The 18,297-nt window shown below is 47.5% G+C and overlaps 2 protein-coding genes and 1 pseudogene across 2 annotated transcripts; 2 read left to right on the top strand and 1 right to left on the bottom strand.

The window, feature by feature from the left end:
• The first annotated feature begins 1,259 nt into the window (after window positions 1–1,259).
• Window positions 1,260–3,909, top strand: LOC112896171 (putative cyclin-dependent kinase F-2). Its single transcript, XM_025964090.1, has 2 exons — window positions 1,260–1,532; window positions 3,679–3,909. Exons 1-2 carry the CDS (start codon window positions 1,260–1,262, stop codon window positions 3,907–3,909), a joined length of 504 nt encoding a protein of 167 aa, XP_025819875.1.
• A 6,311-nt stretch (window positions 3,910–10,220) lies between these two features.
• LOC112896159 lies at window positions 10,221–16,248 on the bottom strand (annotated as a pseudogene).
• Window positions 16,249–16,573: 325 nt separating this feature from the next.
• LOC112896143 (putative cyclin-dependent kinase F-2) lies at window positions 16,574–17,431 on the top strand. Its single transcript, XM_025964078.1, has one exon. The coding sequence runs from the start codon at window positions 16,574–16,576 to the stop codon at window positions 17,429–17,431; it is 858 nt and encodes a 285-aa protein (XP_025819863.1).
• The last annotated feature ends 866 nt before the right edge of the window (window positions 17,432–18,297 follow it).

Below are 18,297 nucleotides of genomic sequence, written 5' to 3'. Positions count from 1 at the left end.
TAGGCACGGGTCACCCGTCCCACCATTTTTAAGGAGCGGGTGATGACGTTATTTTTCTTTAAAAATATATTTCTAGGAGCGGGTGATGGCGTTACCCGTTCCTAAAAATAATTCTCAAGGGACCGGTGATAGCATGACCCGCCTCTACGAATGGTATCATTTAAAAAAATTCTTAACTTTTTGATATAATCTCGAATGAAGTCGAATTTTATATTAAAATTGTAGAGGTTGATGAGATCTAAATTTTTGTAGTTGATAACTTTTCATTTAAGGTCATTTAATAGTCTAAAAAATTATTATAAGTTCTCTAATTTCAAAATCTAGAAGTTTTAATTTTTTTCGAACAACCTCAGATGTAGAGTAGTGCCATATCAAATTTGTAGTGGTAAGATCTAAAATTTTAAAATTTTATAGTTTATACATTATTTATTTAAGACCATTTAGAATCACAGGATCATTCAATAGTTTTGGCCTACACATGGCTATGATTATACAGTATCTCACACAACTCATGTCATACTTTGAGATTTCCACAGTTTTAACCTTTATATATACTAAAATATACTCGGCATACTTTTTCTGTATCTGTAGTTCACAATAACCATAGTGTAGAAGTTTCATATTTTTTATTTGTTTTGGTATATTTAAAGATTTAAATTGAAATAAAATAGAAAAATAATTTCAGCAGCGATTGATGGCGTCACTCGCCCTAGGAAACGGATTTCTAGGGGCAGGTGATGTCCTAAAAATCGATTTCGGAGTGAATACAAAATAATAGTATATCTCGTAGAGTCTTAAGTGACTGTGTAGTGTGGTGGAGAGGAGGTTATGCGCGAGGCTTGAGGTGAGTGGTTCGAAGTCTGGTTTATGCGAGTTATTTCATCAAAAAAATTCTATCTCGGTAGTAGAGGGGCTTGTGATGGTAGCTGGTTGGATGGGATATTTTTCTTTTTTATTTTGTTATTTTTGAGTTTTTTATTTTTTATTTTTTGGTAATTGCTTTGTACGGGTGGGCATGTTACTCGTCCCTACAAATAGCTACTTTTAGCTATGAGAAGTAGGGGGCGGCTACCACACCCACCCCTAAAAATATGTTTTCAACCGTCCCTACAAATCCTTTTTTACAGTGTCGCTAGAGAAGAAATGACGACAGGGAGGGGATCGGTAGCGTGGAAGCGTATGAAAGGTTTAGGAAGATCGGCAAGGGGGCATTCGGTGCCGTCTCCAAGGCGCGGCATTTGGCACCGTCTCCAAGGTCCATGCACGCCCATGGTATCGTGCACCGTGACCTGAAGCCCAGGAACGTGCTGGTCGGGGAGCACGACCGCCGGCTCAAGATCTGCGACCTCAGCCTCACCAGGTCCGCGGCCTCGCCGCCGCCGGATGCGCAACAGCTGGATGGCACGATCGGGTACATTGCACCGAAGGCGCTGCTTTGCGAGAAGGACTGCGGCGCGCCCGTCGACATGTGGGTGCTAGGGTGCACCATGGCGGAGCTCGTCATGGCGCAATCCACTACTAAAAAACGATTTGTAGGGTCCCCATGTATTTTTAGGGGTAGGGCAAACGGTAACCCGCTCCTACAAATAGAGCACAGTTACTGTAGCATCCGACCCGCCACTAGAAAAGTATTTTTAGTGGCAGGTGATGCCATCACCCGCTCTTGCAAATGGGCATCATTTTCAGGGGCGGGTGCCCTAAAGATAGCATTTCTAGAGGCGGATAACGCCACCACCCACACTTAAAAATCGTGACATTTCTAATTCTAGAGGCGGGTGATGGCAGGATCCGTTTCTAAAAATGGTTCCACATAAAAAATTATAACTTTTCCATATAATCTCAGATGAAGTCAAACATTATATCAAAATTGTAGAGAATGATGAGATCTAAAATTTTTTTAGTTTATAACTTTTTCATTTAAGGTCATTTAATGGTCAAAAAATTATTATGAACCTATATATGGCGATGACTATATGGTATCTCATACAACTCAAGTCATACTTTGTGGTTTCAACAATCTTAACCTTTATATACACTGAAATATACTTGGTATATTTTTTTATCTATAGTTTATAATAACCATAGTGTATAAGACTTAAATGAATTTTTAGAATAAAACTAAAAAATATTTTTAGGGGCGGGTGGTGGCGTCACCCGTCATCGCCCCTAGAAACATATTTCTAGGGGCGGGTGATGGCGTCACCCGTCCCTACAAATAGTCTCACGTAAAAAATTATAATTTTTCATATGATCATGGATGAAGTCAAACTTTATACTAAAATTGTAGAGATTGACGAGTCCTACAATTTTGTAGCTGATAATTTTTCATTTAAGGTCATCTAGTAGTCCAAAAAATTATTATAAGTTGTCTAATAACTATGACTATATAGTATCTTATACAATTCAAGTCATACTTTGATCTCTCCACAATCTTATCCTTTATATGCATTGAAATATACTTAGCATAATTTTTTCGTATCTACATTTTGCAATAACCATAGTGTAGAAGTTTCACTTTTTTTATTTGTTTTGCTATACGTAATGATTTAAATAAATTTTCGGAATAAATAGAAAAATAATTTTAGGGCGGGTGGTGACATCACCCGCCCCCTAAAAATTGAGCTATCCCCCGCTTGCTCCCCGATCCCACATCATCGATTCGCGCCCCCCTCACCCTCCATCAATCGCGCGCCGCCGCGGCCTCTGCACAACCCACCTTCCTTATCTCTCCCTCCAATCCCCTCCCTTCCTCTCTCTATCCCCTCCTCTCTCGCCGCGTCGCCCCTCCCTTCTCTCCCCCGCCGCCCTCCCTTCTCTTCCTCCTCTCCATCCCCCACCGCCCTTCCCCTCCTCTCCCTCCCCCGCCGGACTTCCCTCTCCTGCCTAGCGGAGTCACGACGGCTCGTTGGAGGCTGCGACGGCGCGGATCGAGCCGCTTCTCCCTCGCCGCCACCTCCCCTTCTCTCTCCCACCACCGGAGCCACGGCGGCTCCAGGGGCTGCGACGGTGCGGATCGAGCCGCTTCTCCCTCGCCGCCACTTCCCCTTCTCTCTCCCACCACCCGGAGCCACGACGGCACGAGGGGGACCGCAGCGGCACTAGGATGGCTGCGCGGCGCGAGGGGGACAGCAGCGTGTGGGACAACCATGCGGGGCCTTCGAGGCACGTGGAGCTGCTGGCGCGGGGGAGCTGCCGGCGCCGGGAGGAGTAGCGGCTCGGCGCGGCAAGGGGAAGCAGTGCGGCTTGGCGCGGGAGAGGGAGGCGGATGTGGCAGCGGCGGCCCGATCCAGCGGCGGGAGGCGGAGGCGAGCCCGCGGGCAGGTCTGGCAGCAAGCGCGCGGGCGGGTAGATCAGGCGGCGAGCGCACGGGTGGATTTGTCAGCGAGCGAGCGCATGGGCGGATTCCGGTGGCAAATGCACGAGCGGCAGCGGCGGCGGCAGCGGCAATGCTCTCCATCCTCAGCGGCACACTCCGAATCAGCATGGGGAGCATCGGCTGCCAGCTGCCCCGAATCATTTCCAAGGGCGGGTGCGTTAACCACCCCTGCAAACTGTATTCGTAGCTGCGAGAAGTAGAGGCGTGTACCGCATCTGCTCCTATAAAAGGTTTTTACCAGCTGCTAAAAACTGGTTTTTAAGTAGTGATAGCTGTTCCCGGAAGATGACTTGTGCCAACAGCTGATCAACATCATCGATCTCCTAGGAATCCCTGACGACGTGTCGTTGATGCTACTGGGTATCGACGCCGGGGCGCCAAGCAAGCTGCGGGAGAAGGTGCCGGAGGAGCGGCTGTCGGCGGCGGTCTTCGACGTCCTGCACGGCCTGCTGCAATACGACCCCAGGACAGGCTCACTGCTGTGGCGGCGCTGCGGATGCCATGGCTTGCACCCATGGATGACTGACGACTGACGGTGCATGCTCCAGCGACGACGGCAGGGGCTGTTAGCAAAGCTGCAGTGTTAGCCACTTAGCCTGATGATTTAGTTTAGATTACTTGCTCCATGTCATCAGACAGTTTTTCCCCGTAATGATGCAGCGAGTAGTACTCAGTGCAACCTAGGATTTGTAACTGCAGATTTGTATATGGATTCTTTTCCATCATGATATTGCGAAGGTGTAATCAGAATGAATCACCAAAATGTATTTACGGGAATTAGTTGCTGGAATCGGACCTGTGTATGATCTTTATGCAAGTTCAAATTGCTTATGTATGTAACTACTATAAAATTGCGTTTCAGAGATATTTTCTTGCAACTGCTAGCACCTATCTCTGTGTTTTGAATGAAGCAGAAAATCAATGTCAAAGCCATTGTTTCTTCAGGTCTAATTGTAGTGCCGAATCAGGGTGGATCCGTAGGTTAGAGCAGCCACAATGTGCATGAAAAGTAGACCTTAAACAATAAATGCCACTTTGTTACCATGCCAAGCATGATCGGCATAAGGAAAAAAATATTAAAATCCACCTTAAGCTTATGGCGTGAAAATACGGAATAAAAAATAACCTCTCTCTCTCTGTCCCCTCTCTCCCTCTCGCTCTCCGTCTCCCTCTCCTTCTCCCTCCACTTCTCTAGCTCTATATGGCACGTAGTGAGGATGGTGGTTCTATGCTCTTTTTATTACGGATAGGCCTTCATACCTGTTTTTAGCCATATGAATTGTGATGGTCAAAACCGGATACTCCAGAGTCTCATTTCCCAAAACCGGGTCATGTTTCACCATTTTGGTCTAAACCAAGATTTGTTTTGATGATGTGCCATCAAATCTGGGTGGTTTTAATGATATAGTGGGTTTATAGTCATCATACCACAGTGGCTAAGCTTACCATACACCCTTCTCGCCTCTTTGCATCTACAAATAAAAATTTACGGCCTTGCTAGCGCCCGGGTGTTCAATGTCCGGGTCTGGCATCGGACGGTAGCATCAAGCCTAAAACTCCCGCCGCAACATATGCGCTATGTTGCATGTAATATTGAGCAGCTTTCGAAAGGCGTTGCAACATCCCAAAATACTGATCGTAATATTAGATAATTCCTTCAATAATATGTAAAAACACAATTTGCAACATCAAGAAATCTAAAAACAAATAGCTTGTTACTATCTAACACTTATATTTCCTACCTCATTTTTCATGCAACATATGAAGATTATGTCTTGCAACATCACAGAAATACTTACCACAACATCAAGAAAATAACTACGCAACATCGAAAAGTCAACTTATGAAACATCTCAAAACACCTTATGAAACATCTCAAATCACCCCTCCGACCCCATCTATACCATCGTCGACCTACACCTCAACCTCCTCCATAACCGCAAATTCACATACCTGCAAGACCGTTCTAAGCAACAGACCAAAACAATTCAGAGCATGTTGTGAAATAAACTTGTCCAATCACTGCAACATCCAACCAAAATATATGTAACAATTCAGAGCATGTTGTGAAATAAAATTCTAAAAACATTGTGACATCTGCTCAAAAATAAATGCTGCTGCAACGCGGGGTGTGGCCAGCCCGCGCACGGCGTGGCGCGCATGAGTAGTTGTGGCCTCGCCGGCGGCGATGGACAGTGGAACGGCAGAGGCTGCACGGGGACGCGAAGAGGCTGACCACGGGGTCGCGCGTGGGGAGACTTGGCGTCAGCATCGGGCGGAGCTCATTGATGGGGAGAGCCTGCAAGGCGGCAAAACGGATGGGTGAGGGCTCAAATCGATCGAGGAGGACGAGGGAAAGCCGTAGCCATAATGAATTGAAGAGTGGTTCACCAGAGGCGGTGGATTTGGCGGCGCCTTATTACAAAGCAATTCTTGCTATTTTTCTTCATAAGATTCGCGTTCTTGAAAATCGGCACCCCCACTCCCTTCTCTGTATCGTGATGGGGTCACCGGTGGCCTCTGCCACCGCTCTTCTCACCGGCCGGGGCCGTCGCATCGGTGGGCAGCAGAAGCACGTGGGGAGCAGGAGCGGGAGCGGGCAGGTGCCGGAAGGAGCGGGTGCGCGATGCCCCGCTTCTCCGCCTCGCTTGCGCCACCGCTGGTGTTCGCCGTCGCCGCTCTTCTCGCCGGGTCCAGCGGTCGCCTCACTTTGCGCAGACGCTAGTGTTTGCTACCTCGACCCCTCTCGTCGGCTCCGGCGGCTGCATCGCCTGGGGGCAGGATTCACGTTCGGGGGTAGGAAGAAGGAGCTGTGGCATGTGAATGAAATGACGTACAGTGGAAGAAGACGCCGAGTGGATAAGATCGTCACAACCGTAAGATTAAGCGGTTGAAAATGAACGTGGATACGTGCGTCCGATCTATCCGTAGCATTATCCTATCTATCTACTTACCATATCACCCTTCTCCCCTAAATTTCTCCTCTCTATCTCACAACTTGTCGATGCCGCTTGAGCTCACATGCAGCACCACTGGTCAGTTTAGACATAGGGTGCGGTTGACCTATGAAATTCTACCTAGCACCGTGAAATCTTATCACGACTAGACCTGAACATTTTTGAGCTTGACCAGGCCAGGTCCAAAAAAATATCTTGTTCATTTTGGACCGAAAATTCGTGCCCACGCCCGTCCCATGGATACTATCAGGCTAGGTTTTTTCAGACCGGGCTCGGTTTGGGTTGTTTTAGGCTGGGCTCGGGCAAATGAAATAAGTTGTCTGGCTGGGTTTGGGCCGGCCCAAGTTTTTTCTGGACCGGCATCCTTCTTCGACCAACACAGATGGCATGATTTGCCGGCAAAAAAGTGACTACAGTTCTCCATGTACACTAGTAGAGATATGAATGTAACATTCCTCATGGTCATCTTCCACGCGACATGGCTGCTTTGGTCTGCATAACACCAGATCTGACCACGCCCCCCCCCCATCCCGGAGATACGCTCCCTGTCCTAAGGCGGCCCCTTTCTTGCTATTGCTGGTGGTTGCCTGCCGTCACCAGTGTGGCCCGCCATGACCATAGGTTACGTATTGGTAGGGTTTCTTGTAGTAGAACCTGCCCATCCGGATTCAAGTTGTAGACTCCACACGGATGCTCATATTTTTCTAAATTATTATAGGATTTAACCGGCACCATTTTTTCAGTGGTTGGCGACATGCCAGTCGATAGTGAGGCGCCTATGGTGACATGGTAAATCTTGAGAATCTGTAGGCTCAGTCTTTCGAAGATGCTCATAAATAGGATTGCTTACGTGTATTCATAATGTATTCATAGTGACGAATGTGTGTGCGTGTATATAAGTGGTCTGCGTTTGTACTGTGTTTAAAACAGTGGCGGAGGACGCCGAAAATTTTAGGTGTGGCGGACGGGGCTGCGGGCGGCGGCGCGCGGGGCCTGCGGCGGCGAGGCGGCGGGCGCGGGAGCCTGCGGCTGCAGGGCGGCGGGCGCGGGGCCTGCGGGGCTGGAGCCTGGGGCTGCGGACTGGCGGTGGATTACTAGATTATGTTTAAATATTATACGGAAATAAAGGTTCACAATAAAAATATGGTTTAGAAGTACCTCAAATGAAGAAAAACACGTAAAGTACGCATCAAATCAACAATTGGACCAAAGAAGCTGTCAAACAAAGAGAAAATATAAATTAGTAACGAAATATTAGAGTTAAAATATTAAATGTAATACAAGATACACAATGCTAATTACTTTAGCAAACAGCCAAGATACTGGTGAATGGTGCCCAAATGAGAACGATGCAGATTGCAGAACATATAGTTTCATAGATTACACATCTACAGATATACTCAATGACAAAGATGAAAAAACATAGTTACGCATATACTTACCGGCTACCGCACGTAAAGCCTTTGCCCTTATTACAGGATAATTTTCTCTCAAGCTAGCCTGAAAAAACACTGGGTATTAACTCTAGAACATCTAGACTAAAATGATATGTCAGGAATCAACCACGTACCAAAAGAAGGGCAAGAATTTGGCATTGATACAATTTAGCAATATAGAAATTAGCTACCAGCAATTGATACAAACACTATAATGGCGACACATGATCACCTAAGGTCCACAATTCATAATGATCAGATTGTATAATTAGGTGCATACAGTTTGCTTCTCATAAGAATTGAGTGACCTAAAGAACTGATTGTAAACCACCCAGACTCAAATGTTCACCAATCAAATAGTGATTGACATGGCACATTACTTGTAAAACCGAGTAAAGGCAAACACTACTCTACACGCATAATATTCAGACTACATATGATGTTCAGAAATTATAGACCAGACAAATTCCACCCAAAATCATTATCCTGTCTGCAATCAATAAAAGAACAGAGCCACAACCTAGGATAAATTTTATGTGCCAAGTAGTAACTCATACATCTTATACAAAAAGAAATTGCTGTAGAGAGACAGAGAGAGTGACACACATATAGAGAGGGATGCAAACGACGCTTGGCCAGGGAGAGTTGGGGCACATAATGTGATTATTGTGATAGGAAAAGGGTTTGAGTCATTGAGTGCCTGGTGAAGAAGATGACCTGATGCGTCGGACAGCAGGAGGCGGTGCAGGCGTGCAGCCGATTGACTCCAACCTGCGGCTGCGGGCGGCGGCCGGCAGCGCGCGGGGGCGGGGGCGCGGGGCCGCGGGCGGCGGGCGGCGGCCGGCGGCGCGCGGGGGCGGGGCTGCGGGCGGCGGGGGCGGGGGCGCGGGCGGCGGCCGGCGGCGCGCGGGGGCGGGGCTGCGGGCGGCGGGGGCGGGGGCGCGGGCGGCGGCCGGCGGCCGGCGGCGCGCGGGGGCGGGGTCCTGCGGGCGGCGGGCGGGCGGGGGCGGGGGTGCGGGAGGGCACTGCAGGCGGCGGGCGGGTGGGGAATGGATAGGGTAAATTTTTTCTATTGGGCTGGGCTGGGCCGAGGTATGGCGAACGCCATACCTCGCCACATTGGGCCCTCCGCCCCTGGTTTAAAAAACAACCACCCGTTCCACACAGGCACACAACACACCATCTAAGTGCCGATGAGGGGATGAGGGGGACAGCGCTGTGTGCGTCTAGCATGGACCTGACCAGCCTATTGTTACAAATTTCCTATTGCTACAGCCTTTCAAGCTTGCAGCGCTCGGAGCCATGGAACTTGCTTCGAGCGCCACGTGTTGCGGGAAGCACGGTGAGAGCTCCAAAGGGCAGTAACTTTTAAGAAACCCGATTGGAGCCATGGTCTTGCATTCGCTCTTTTGACACTCTACCTTCGTTAGACTCAAGTTGTTCTGGTCGTTTAAGCAACCTATAGCCTTTCCGCGTCGTGCTCGGAGCCATAGCTGTTACCAAGTAAAACCGGGTCAAGGAATGAATTCTCACCCATTACTCTCACCAGGATGAGCTAGCAGGCATGATGACTATGCAGTGGAGATCATGTCTCACACCTGGAAACCCTAGTCATGGTGCCATGGATGGCCACAACATGCCTCTTCACCCAAATGTTGAGGGTCGCCACCCTCCATCGCTAACCACTGCTTTGTCACATCCTCACCCAACTATAACCGTGCCCCTAATATAAAACCACAAGCTGCCATCATCTAACCCTAGAAGGATAGGGTTGAAAGCCATAATCTTCAACACCAACATTGTTGCATAAGGGAGGGGGGGGGGGGGGGGAAGAAATGAGGAGGCAGAGGAAGTTATAAGGGTTAGCAACTTAACCAGTTCTTATCCACTCAATGATTGATCTTAGGTGGAGCTGATGAACCAGTTACAATGTTAGGATCATAGCTTGTTCTCTAGCAACCGGGAATGATGTGCTGGCTATGATGCTTGGTTCTATGGTGTTGGTACTTTGGAACCTGAGGTCACGAAGTAAGACATCAGACATAATCTACCAGTGAAAATAAGAGAGCAATGCTTACGTGGCAATTATTATATGTGACTCGGATAGCTAGCCATAGTGAGGTTCCTAGCACCATGTGTGTAGTCAGCTAGAGCATGATATTAGATTCAGTTAGAAGTTAGGTTGGACAGGAATCTAATTTTGCTTGATCGAGATTTTGTAAAAGAAGAGATTATGGTAAAAGCAGAGGATCAGGCAAGTCATCGGAGCGCCCCTGTAGATTGGATTCGGATAGCAGTGCCGCCGAAATGTGTGTTGAACATGACTTGCCTGATCCTCTGCTCAAAGACAGTGGTACGGTCTTGTGCCCTGTCGATGAATATTGGGGCAAGGGCCTTCCTGTTTGGTGTGATCGTGGTCCGGAAACCATAGTACATGCGGTGACCATGAGGTTGTTTGCAAAATTGCTTGGGCCAACATATGTGGGTATAAAAATATCTGACAGTAGGCAGATCACACTAGTACAAAACAGATATCCCAAAGGCCTGTCACCGCTGGTTCAAACCACACTGGCAGTGATGTGCTATCACGGCCGGTTCCATTTAGCCACCATCACCGCCAGTTTGTAATTCAACCCGACAGTGATAAGTACGACGCACATCACCATCGGCGGTGATGCACTCACCACCGTATTATATTTTCCTCCTTTTACTCTTCTCCAATCCATTCCTTTTCTCTCTCTTCCATCCCCTCCTTCCTGCTCCCTCTGCTTCTCTCCTCCCCGACGCCTCTCCAATCCTCCTCTTCCCACCGCATCTCCGCAACCCCCCTCCCCTCCTCTAGTCTCCTGCCACCGCCCATCCGCACCTCCGCTTCTCTCCTTCCCGCTGCCCCTTCCCTCCTCCAGTCCCCCGCCACCCCTCTACTCTTCCCGGCCCTTCGCTCCACTACCTGCACCAGCAGCGGGAGGGCAGCTCCGAGCTGGAGGGCGGCAGCAGCGGAAGGGGCAGGTACCGCCGCAGCCGTTGGAGGGCGGCTCCGTGCGGCGGCAGCAGCCAGGGAGCAGCAGGACGGCGGCTGCGCAGCGGGAGGCCGGCGCGCGGGAGAGCTGCCTCTTGCAGCGTCGGCGGCCAGGGAGCAGCAGGACAGCGGCAGCACAGCAGGAGGGCGAGGCAGAGGGAGCGCGGCAGCACTGCAGGAGGGCAGCAGAGGTGATTTTTTTTTTTAACAAGCATCACCGTCGGTTATAGACCCGGTGGTGATAGCGACTCCTATCACCATCGACTTTAATCCAAGGGACCGCTGAACCGGCGGTGAAACCCTTTTAGAACCGGTAATGATGGGGTATTGTGGAGTAGTGTCATGTAATCAACTGCCGATCCCGCTAGCCCTTTGGGTATTTTCTTCCAGTTTTCCAGGCCCAACCGTGCTGTGGTTCTCTAGGCGTGGAAACGTAGCCTCGAATGGCTTCATGAAGCGTTTCCCACCAAAGAGCTCACCAGAAGCAAGGTAAATGAGTGTTGTATTGTCAAATCCCATAGCACGTAGAATAAGATCTTCCTGCACAACAATATAAATAGAACATTGAATTACGTCAGTTATTTATGCAATATCAGCTATGCTATTGATTTTTCAGTGTCTTTTCCTTATTTTTCTGCTTTACTAAGAAATAATATTAGCCTATATATGTTTCAATTTTGCTCCATATAATCATTTTGTATCAATCAAAATGATTCATTTAATGCTAAGAGTACAGAATGGTATGTGATTTTCAACCAATCATGGAAATTAGAACAGCATTAATACACACAAATCGTCAGTGGGGAAAACAAAATGATGTAGATCACAGATTGCCTAGGTAGAAGTAGAACAGCAAACTGTTCACAATACATGAAGGGAATATGTATTCATGTCAGCTAATTTTAGAATATAACCCATTGTTAATTGTTTAAAATAGAAATGTAATATAAATACTAAAATGTACAAATGTACCCATTAGCTCTGCTACAAAACTGAACTAGGATGCATCTGAGGGTACATGTAAATGAAAAAAGAAGCTCTTGGAAAACACCCGGAGGTCAAACTGTACTCAGGTACGGTAACGTAAGCGTCAGAACCACTACGTTTACCTGAACAGGTAATGAGCTTAAGCTTGCACCCCATTCAAAGCAAATAACTTTTCATTTGAACATACAACTAGTTATTAGCTCTTAAGGAACATCTGGAACAATGTCTATAAGAAGATTCAGTACCTCTTCTGGAGTTAAAGGGCACTTTCCAATGAGCCTTCTCTCCCTGGTGACAAGTAACTTTTCTGCAAAATGTTCTTTCCTGTACTTCAACAGAATTTTCTGTTCATGAGGCGTGAATATGTCAATGCACCTGCAATTTTCATTTTGGTATAAGGTAAAAAAAATGGCACAGCAAGTAATGACCACTGCATCAAGCTTTCACCATTTCACGTATAAGTTATCAACACTAGTCAAAGTCAATGAACTAAACATGCATAATGATAATAGTTTTGATTGGTGTATGACTTTATACTAATAGTTTGATATATATATATATATATATATATATGAATGAATGTTGTGATTTTTACACAAGGATTAGCTCTTGTGAAGTCTTTCTTAAGCCTATATTAAAGAATTCAGGCATGGACTTCTCCAATGGATACAAAATAAGCAGGATGCGATTTATTCAGCACTAAGTGATGACTTTACGATAACTTAGTCAAATTCATACCCGGCAAATGCAAGCATATCCAACTCAAAACGAAGATGAATCGACATGAAATGGCCTTCTGAGAGGACCTTGTTCACTATCTCACTGCTGGTTTTCATGATATGTGGCTTGAATCGTAGCGCATGATACTTCACCCTGCATCTCAATCTCTGAAGCTCTGGATCATCAATATCTTCTGCCAAACAGTGTGAAAATGGAGTTAAATTGATATGGCTAGTTTATTGGACTAATAAACTCGGCAGCAGGGAGATAGAACCAACTCGCCCTCCGAGGAGGCTCTCAGTTTAGGGTTTAATCTATGCTTGATCTCTATTCGATCCGTCTCTGGTACATATAAGGAACCTCCTAACAACCTTGAGATCTATCTCTAACTTGACTCAAACAAATCCTAACAAACCAAAACAGAGAGGAAAATTCTAGCCACTAGTAGTTGCCTGGGACTTCTTCCTGCGCGGGAATTGCTTTCCAAAGAAAGCGTCCACAACATAAATATACAGCCCCACATTTCTTCCTCCAAAGCAACTGTTGCATACCAAGATACTGGTGCATCTCTAGGTGGTCGAATCTGTTGAGATAAAGAGTGTCCCAAGAGTATAGTATGCTCCTAAAAAGTTGACTTTAAAGATATGGAAACGATATAAGCACAACTGAATTTAGTGTCCTTCAAATCTATTCACCTGATGTGCCTTGAGCTTCTTGGTCTTTCCATTTGCAGTGATTTCTGGAATGCTCATAACAAGTCGAACATCATATTTCAATGTCTTGATGAAGTGGGGAACATCATAAATGCCTACGAAACCACCGGGTGCATATATAAAATGCAGAATAAGTAAACACCAACCATGCAGATCATTCAACATAAAGATAGCTGACCAAGAAGGTAATTACAAAGCCAGGGAAGATGTGAACTGAATGTAAGTCTAGAAACTGGAACCTCATCATAATTACCAAATAAAACATCATGTAAAGAATGAGAGCATACTACTTCTAAATCATTTAAATGCATAACCACCTTATTATTTGGAAATCAATTACCGAAAACTTAATAATTCAACTTTCAATGGTGGATTAGTCCGACTCTAAATAGTTGTAATCTTGGCACAGTAACATCTTCATGATGGCATTACCCAAAAAGAAAATAAGGATTTCTAAGAAATTACAAGTAAATGCATCACATGCTTCTCCTACAATATATTAAATTTTATTAACATATTGAGCAAATTTCAGGCCGGATACTGAAGCAACGTCAGTCAGAAGTTTCTCATCAAATCCTACATAAATAAGGCCTCTTTCCTACACAATGTTGGATGAGGACCAAAAAAGGAGTTGACTCTCGGTCATTTTAACATTGTGGATCATTTGGAAAGAGCACAACAGCTGGGTATTCCAGGGTTCAACATCCCCAACTGCCCAGTTCATGAACATGGTCAAGCAAGAGATGGAACTCTGGATCGCCGGCAGAGCAAAAGATCATTGTCATTTACTGTTGCGAGAATAAGACTTAGATCAACAGTGTTTCTAGTGATTCTAATTGGTTGTTTTCATCTCTGTGTAACTCCTAGAACGTAGACAGAATTTGCACGCATTCTGTACATGTTTTCTTCTTTCCTACACTAGATTTTAACAGCAAAAGTTCACCCTAGAGTCCTGGTGTACAGAGATAACCTTTCCAAACAAGTTAACATGGCAAAGAACTAAATTATATCCAATCACCTGGCAACAGATATAGAAAATTAATCAGCATGCCTGCCAACTGGAGGATTAGGGTCAAATATCTAATGGTACTCCCACATATATTAGGCATAAAAAAGCCTTATGAAACTACGTGAATCAATTAATCCAACTGTGTAATATTTGGTAAGAAAAACAAAACAGAGATGTGGTTCAACACAATAGGATTACTTCTGTTTGTTGTAAAAAATTCTCAGTGAACTTTGTGGGGAACTAATTATATTTTGTTTGAAAACAAAACTAGTGGCAAGAGAGAAGAGTTCACAAAGAACACAAGGTCTATGGTAAGCTATACATGCAATAATCTTCCTGCATGATAAAACATTTCAGACAAATTACATACCTCTCATCATGCCATAATGAATTCATGTCTAACTCTGTTAGCACTAGTGTAGCATTCATGATTTGTGCAGCAACAACAGCATTACATATCTACAAAATCAAGACATGGACCTCAAATTTCTTAGCTATGTTACCAATTATGAACATAAAATACTAAATTTCTTGTATGAATCATACTGCACTACGTTGTTGGTTCAAGCCACCGTTGCACCGGACGCGCAAGTACCCACTACTCTAAGATTCAGTTGGTGGGGCTGCAAGTAAAGATATTAAATTTCAGTACAACCATTGACCCTCCCTCAGAATGGCATGCGACTGGACCAGTAATTACCGCAAGGTATAGAGAGAAGCTTACGAGGTCAATAGGTGCGTGGTGCAGAACATGCTCTCCAACCATTTGAATCCGCAGTTCTCCACAACTTATTTACATCAACATCCTTGAGTAGTAGCATTGATGTCAGTACAAGAAATAATATGGTAGAAAATTCAAATAAGCATTGTATGTGCATTATCATTCAAGTACTATCGTCCAGTTACATGCATTTACGGCAAATTAATCTGAACTGAAAAGATAAGTGACACACCAAAAAATCTATATGTAAGAACATTGTGCGGTTTCTTTTTAACATTACGCCTAATCTGTTTAGTAGTTCCAAATGAAACATTATCTAGGGTGCCACATGGCATTACTTTCTGGTAAAAGTGTTAGTAACTAATTCCACAGAGAAGATTGTGTTGCTCCCTTGCCAAATAAAATACATATGTTTTATTATGCCCAACTTCATCATCCCAAACCACAATAATGTACTAAATGCATTGCAAGTTTCATTCTCACACCTTATTTTTGTGGTGAGAAATGTAATCATGTAAACTACCAGCTGGAATAACATCATGGATCTAGCATTCAGTAATATTTATCACATTGCATGCAGCCTTGTCCTTGACATACTGTAACCAAGCAATGTATCTTGATCCACTTAAAAGAATACTTGCAAGCTTTTTAACCGTGCTATAAACCTCTGAAGCTACGCAGATGTGCCACAACAAGACAGATAGGATCAAACTTGTGCTGATTTGATCTTAATTAGTGATTAGGGATAATGATGCAAATGTTCTGTGTCCCAAGTGCGCATCTTAATAAGGCGTACCTACATTCATTAATGGGGATTCAAGCAGCTACTGAACACAACATAGCATGCACCAAGGGTGGAATTACTTCAAAGGAGCTCCAAGTTCTAACTAATGTAAAAAGCACCCAAATTGCTACGCATGAGCATGAACAGCAGAACCGTGCCAATGCCATCAATCATTACTCCATATAGGCCAAGCAGAATCCGCACACCGAAACCGAGAGCCGCACGCTATGAAAGCAGGGGGCGGGCGTGGCGAGCGCACCTGGACCCTGTACGATGTGCCGAGCAGGCCGACGGAGGAGGAGCAGATCCAGATGGTGCCGGCCACCAGCGCCGCCACGGCCACCCAGAGCCGCGCCCGGCGGAGCGACGCCTCGCCGCCGGGGCCCTGCGCGGTCCACCGGAACCAACCGAGATCAGCAGCAGAAACCAAACCACCGGAACAAAAATCGGAGGGGAAAAATCGCCCGGGGCTGGGGGGATCGCCGCCGGAAGCGAGCGGTGGGCTCACCTGCGCATTGGGATCGCGCGGAGTTAGGGTTTGCGCGCTCGGATTGGGGGGAGCCGGGGCGCGACCGGGATGGGGCCTCAGATCTGGGGAGCGAGCGGGAGCGGGGAGGGAGTGTGCCCGTCCGTTTCAACTGATCCATTACAAGTCGGACCAGCCCGGTTGCCAGTCGGACCGAACTCGAGTCTGTTGATAGATCCAATCCAACCAATAAAAAGCCCTCCCTCCCTCTCCCGACTCGCCTCCCCTTCTCCCCGCGCTCGCCTTCGCAACTCTGCTCTCGCCTCTCGCCTCTAGCCACCTCCGCCTGCTCCGCTGCTCGGCCGCCCGCGAGTTCTATTCCCCCATGGCGGCGTGCGTGCCCTTCTTCACGGAGGGCGAGCTCCTCGTCTCACGCCAGCGCCGCCAACTCTGCGCGCGCTCGGCTGCGCCTGAAGACGCAAGCAGCGTACCTTCCGCCGCCGGCGCTGCAACTGCGAGGAACGATCAACGGGAGCGCATCTGTAGATTGGACTCGTTCAAGCGGCTGAAGCAGATCGGCGAGGGGGCGTTCGGCACTGTCTCGAAGGCGCGCGACCGCCGCACCGGCGAGGTGGTCGCCATCAAGTCCGCGCGCAACGGCAGCAGCGAGGCGGCGGCGGCGCTGCTGCGGGAGGCCGCACTGCTGGCAGCTTGCGCCGGCAACCCCGCGGTGGTGGCGCTCCGGGAGGTGGCCCGGTCGGAGCCGGCCGGCCTGCACCTGGTGATGGACTTCGTCGGTCCGAGCCTGCACGACATCATCAGCGCGCGCCGCCGCCATGACCTCCGGTTCACCGAGTCGGAGGCGCGCCGCGCGATGGCGCAGCTGCTGGCCGGCGTGGGGTCGATGCACGCCTACGGCATCGTCCACCGCGACCTCAAGCCCGGGAATGTGCTCGTCGGGGAGCACGACCGCCGGCTCAAGATCTGCGACCTCGGCCTCGCCACATCCACCGCCGCGCCGCCTCGGGACGCACAGATCGAGGGCACGCTCGGTTACATCGCGCCGGAAGCGCTCGTGTGCCAGAAGGACTGCGGCGGGCCCGCCGACATGTGGGCTCTCGGCTGCATCATGGCGGAGCTCGTCGGCGGGGAGAAGCTCTTCCCGGAGGACGACGAGTACTCGCAGCTGGTCAGCATCGTGGACCTCCTTGGAATCCCCGACCAAGTGTCGCTGATCGCCTGATCCCACTGGGTGTTTCGGCGTCGAAGCCGAGCAATCTGCGGGAGAAGGTGCCGGAGGAGCGGCTGTCGCCGGCGGGTTTTGACGTCCTGCGTGGCCTGCTGGAATACGACCCCAAAGACAGGCTCACCGCCGCGGCGGCACAGCGGATGCCATGGTTCTCAGCCAGTGGCGGAGGACGCCGAAAATTTTAGGTGTGGCGGATGGGGCTGCGGGCGGCGGCGCGCGGGGCCTGCGGCGGCGGGGCGGCGGGCGCGGGAGCCTGCGGCTGCAGGGCGGCGGGCGCGGGGCCTGCGGGGCTGGAGCCTGGGGCTGCGGACTGGCGGTGGATTACTAGATTATGTTTAAATATTATACGGAAATAAAGGTTCACAATAAAAATATGGTTTAGAAGTACCTCAAATGAAGAAAAACACGTAAAGTACGCATCAAATCAACAATTGGACCAAAGAAGCTGTCAAACAAAGAGAAAATATAAATTAGTAACGAAATATTAGAGTTAAAATATTAAATGTAATACAAGATACACAATGCTAATTACTTTAGCAAACAGCCAAGATACTGGTGAATGGTGCCCAAATGAGAACGATGCAGATTGCAGAACATATAGTTTCATAGATTACACATCTACAGATATACTCAATGACAAAGATGAAAAAACATAGTTACGCATATACTTACCGGCTACCGCACGTAAAGCCTTTGCCCTTATTACAGGATAATTTTCTCTCAAGCTAGCCTGAAAAAACACTGGGTATTAACTCTAGAACATCTAGACTAAAATGATATGTCAGGAATCAACCACGTACCAAAAGAAGGGCAAGAATTTGGCATTGATACAATTTAGCAATATAGAAATTAGCTACCAG

This window comes from Panicum hallii, chromosome 1 (genome assembly GCF_002211085.1).
Source record: "Panicum hallii strain FIL2 chromosome 1, PHallii_v3.1, whole genome shotgun sequence".
In the NCBI taxonomy this organism is placed as follows: Eukaryota; Viridiplantae; Streptophyta; class Magnoliopsida; order Poales; family Poaceae; genus Panicum; species Panicum hallii.
This window is presented reverse-complemented; position numbering and strand designations above follow the sequence as displayed.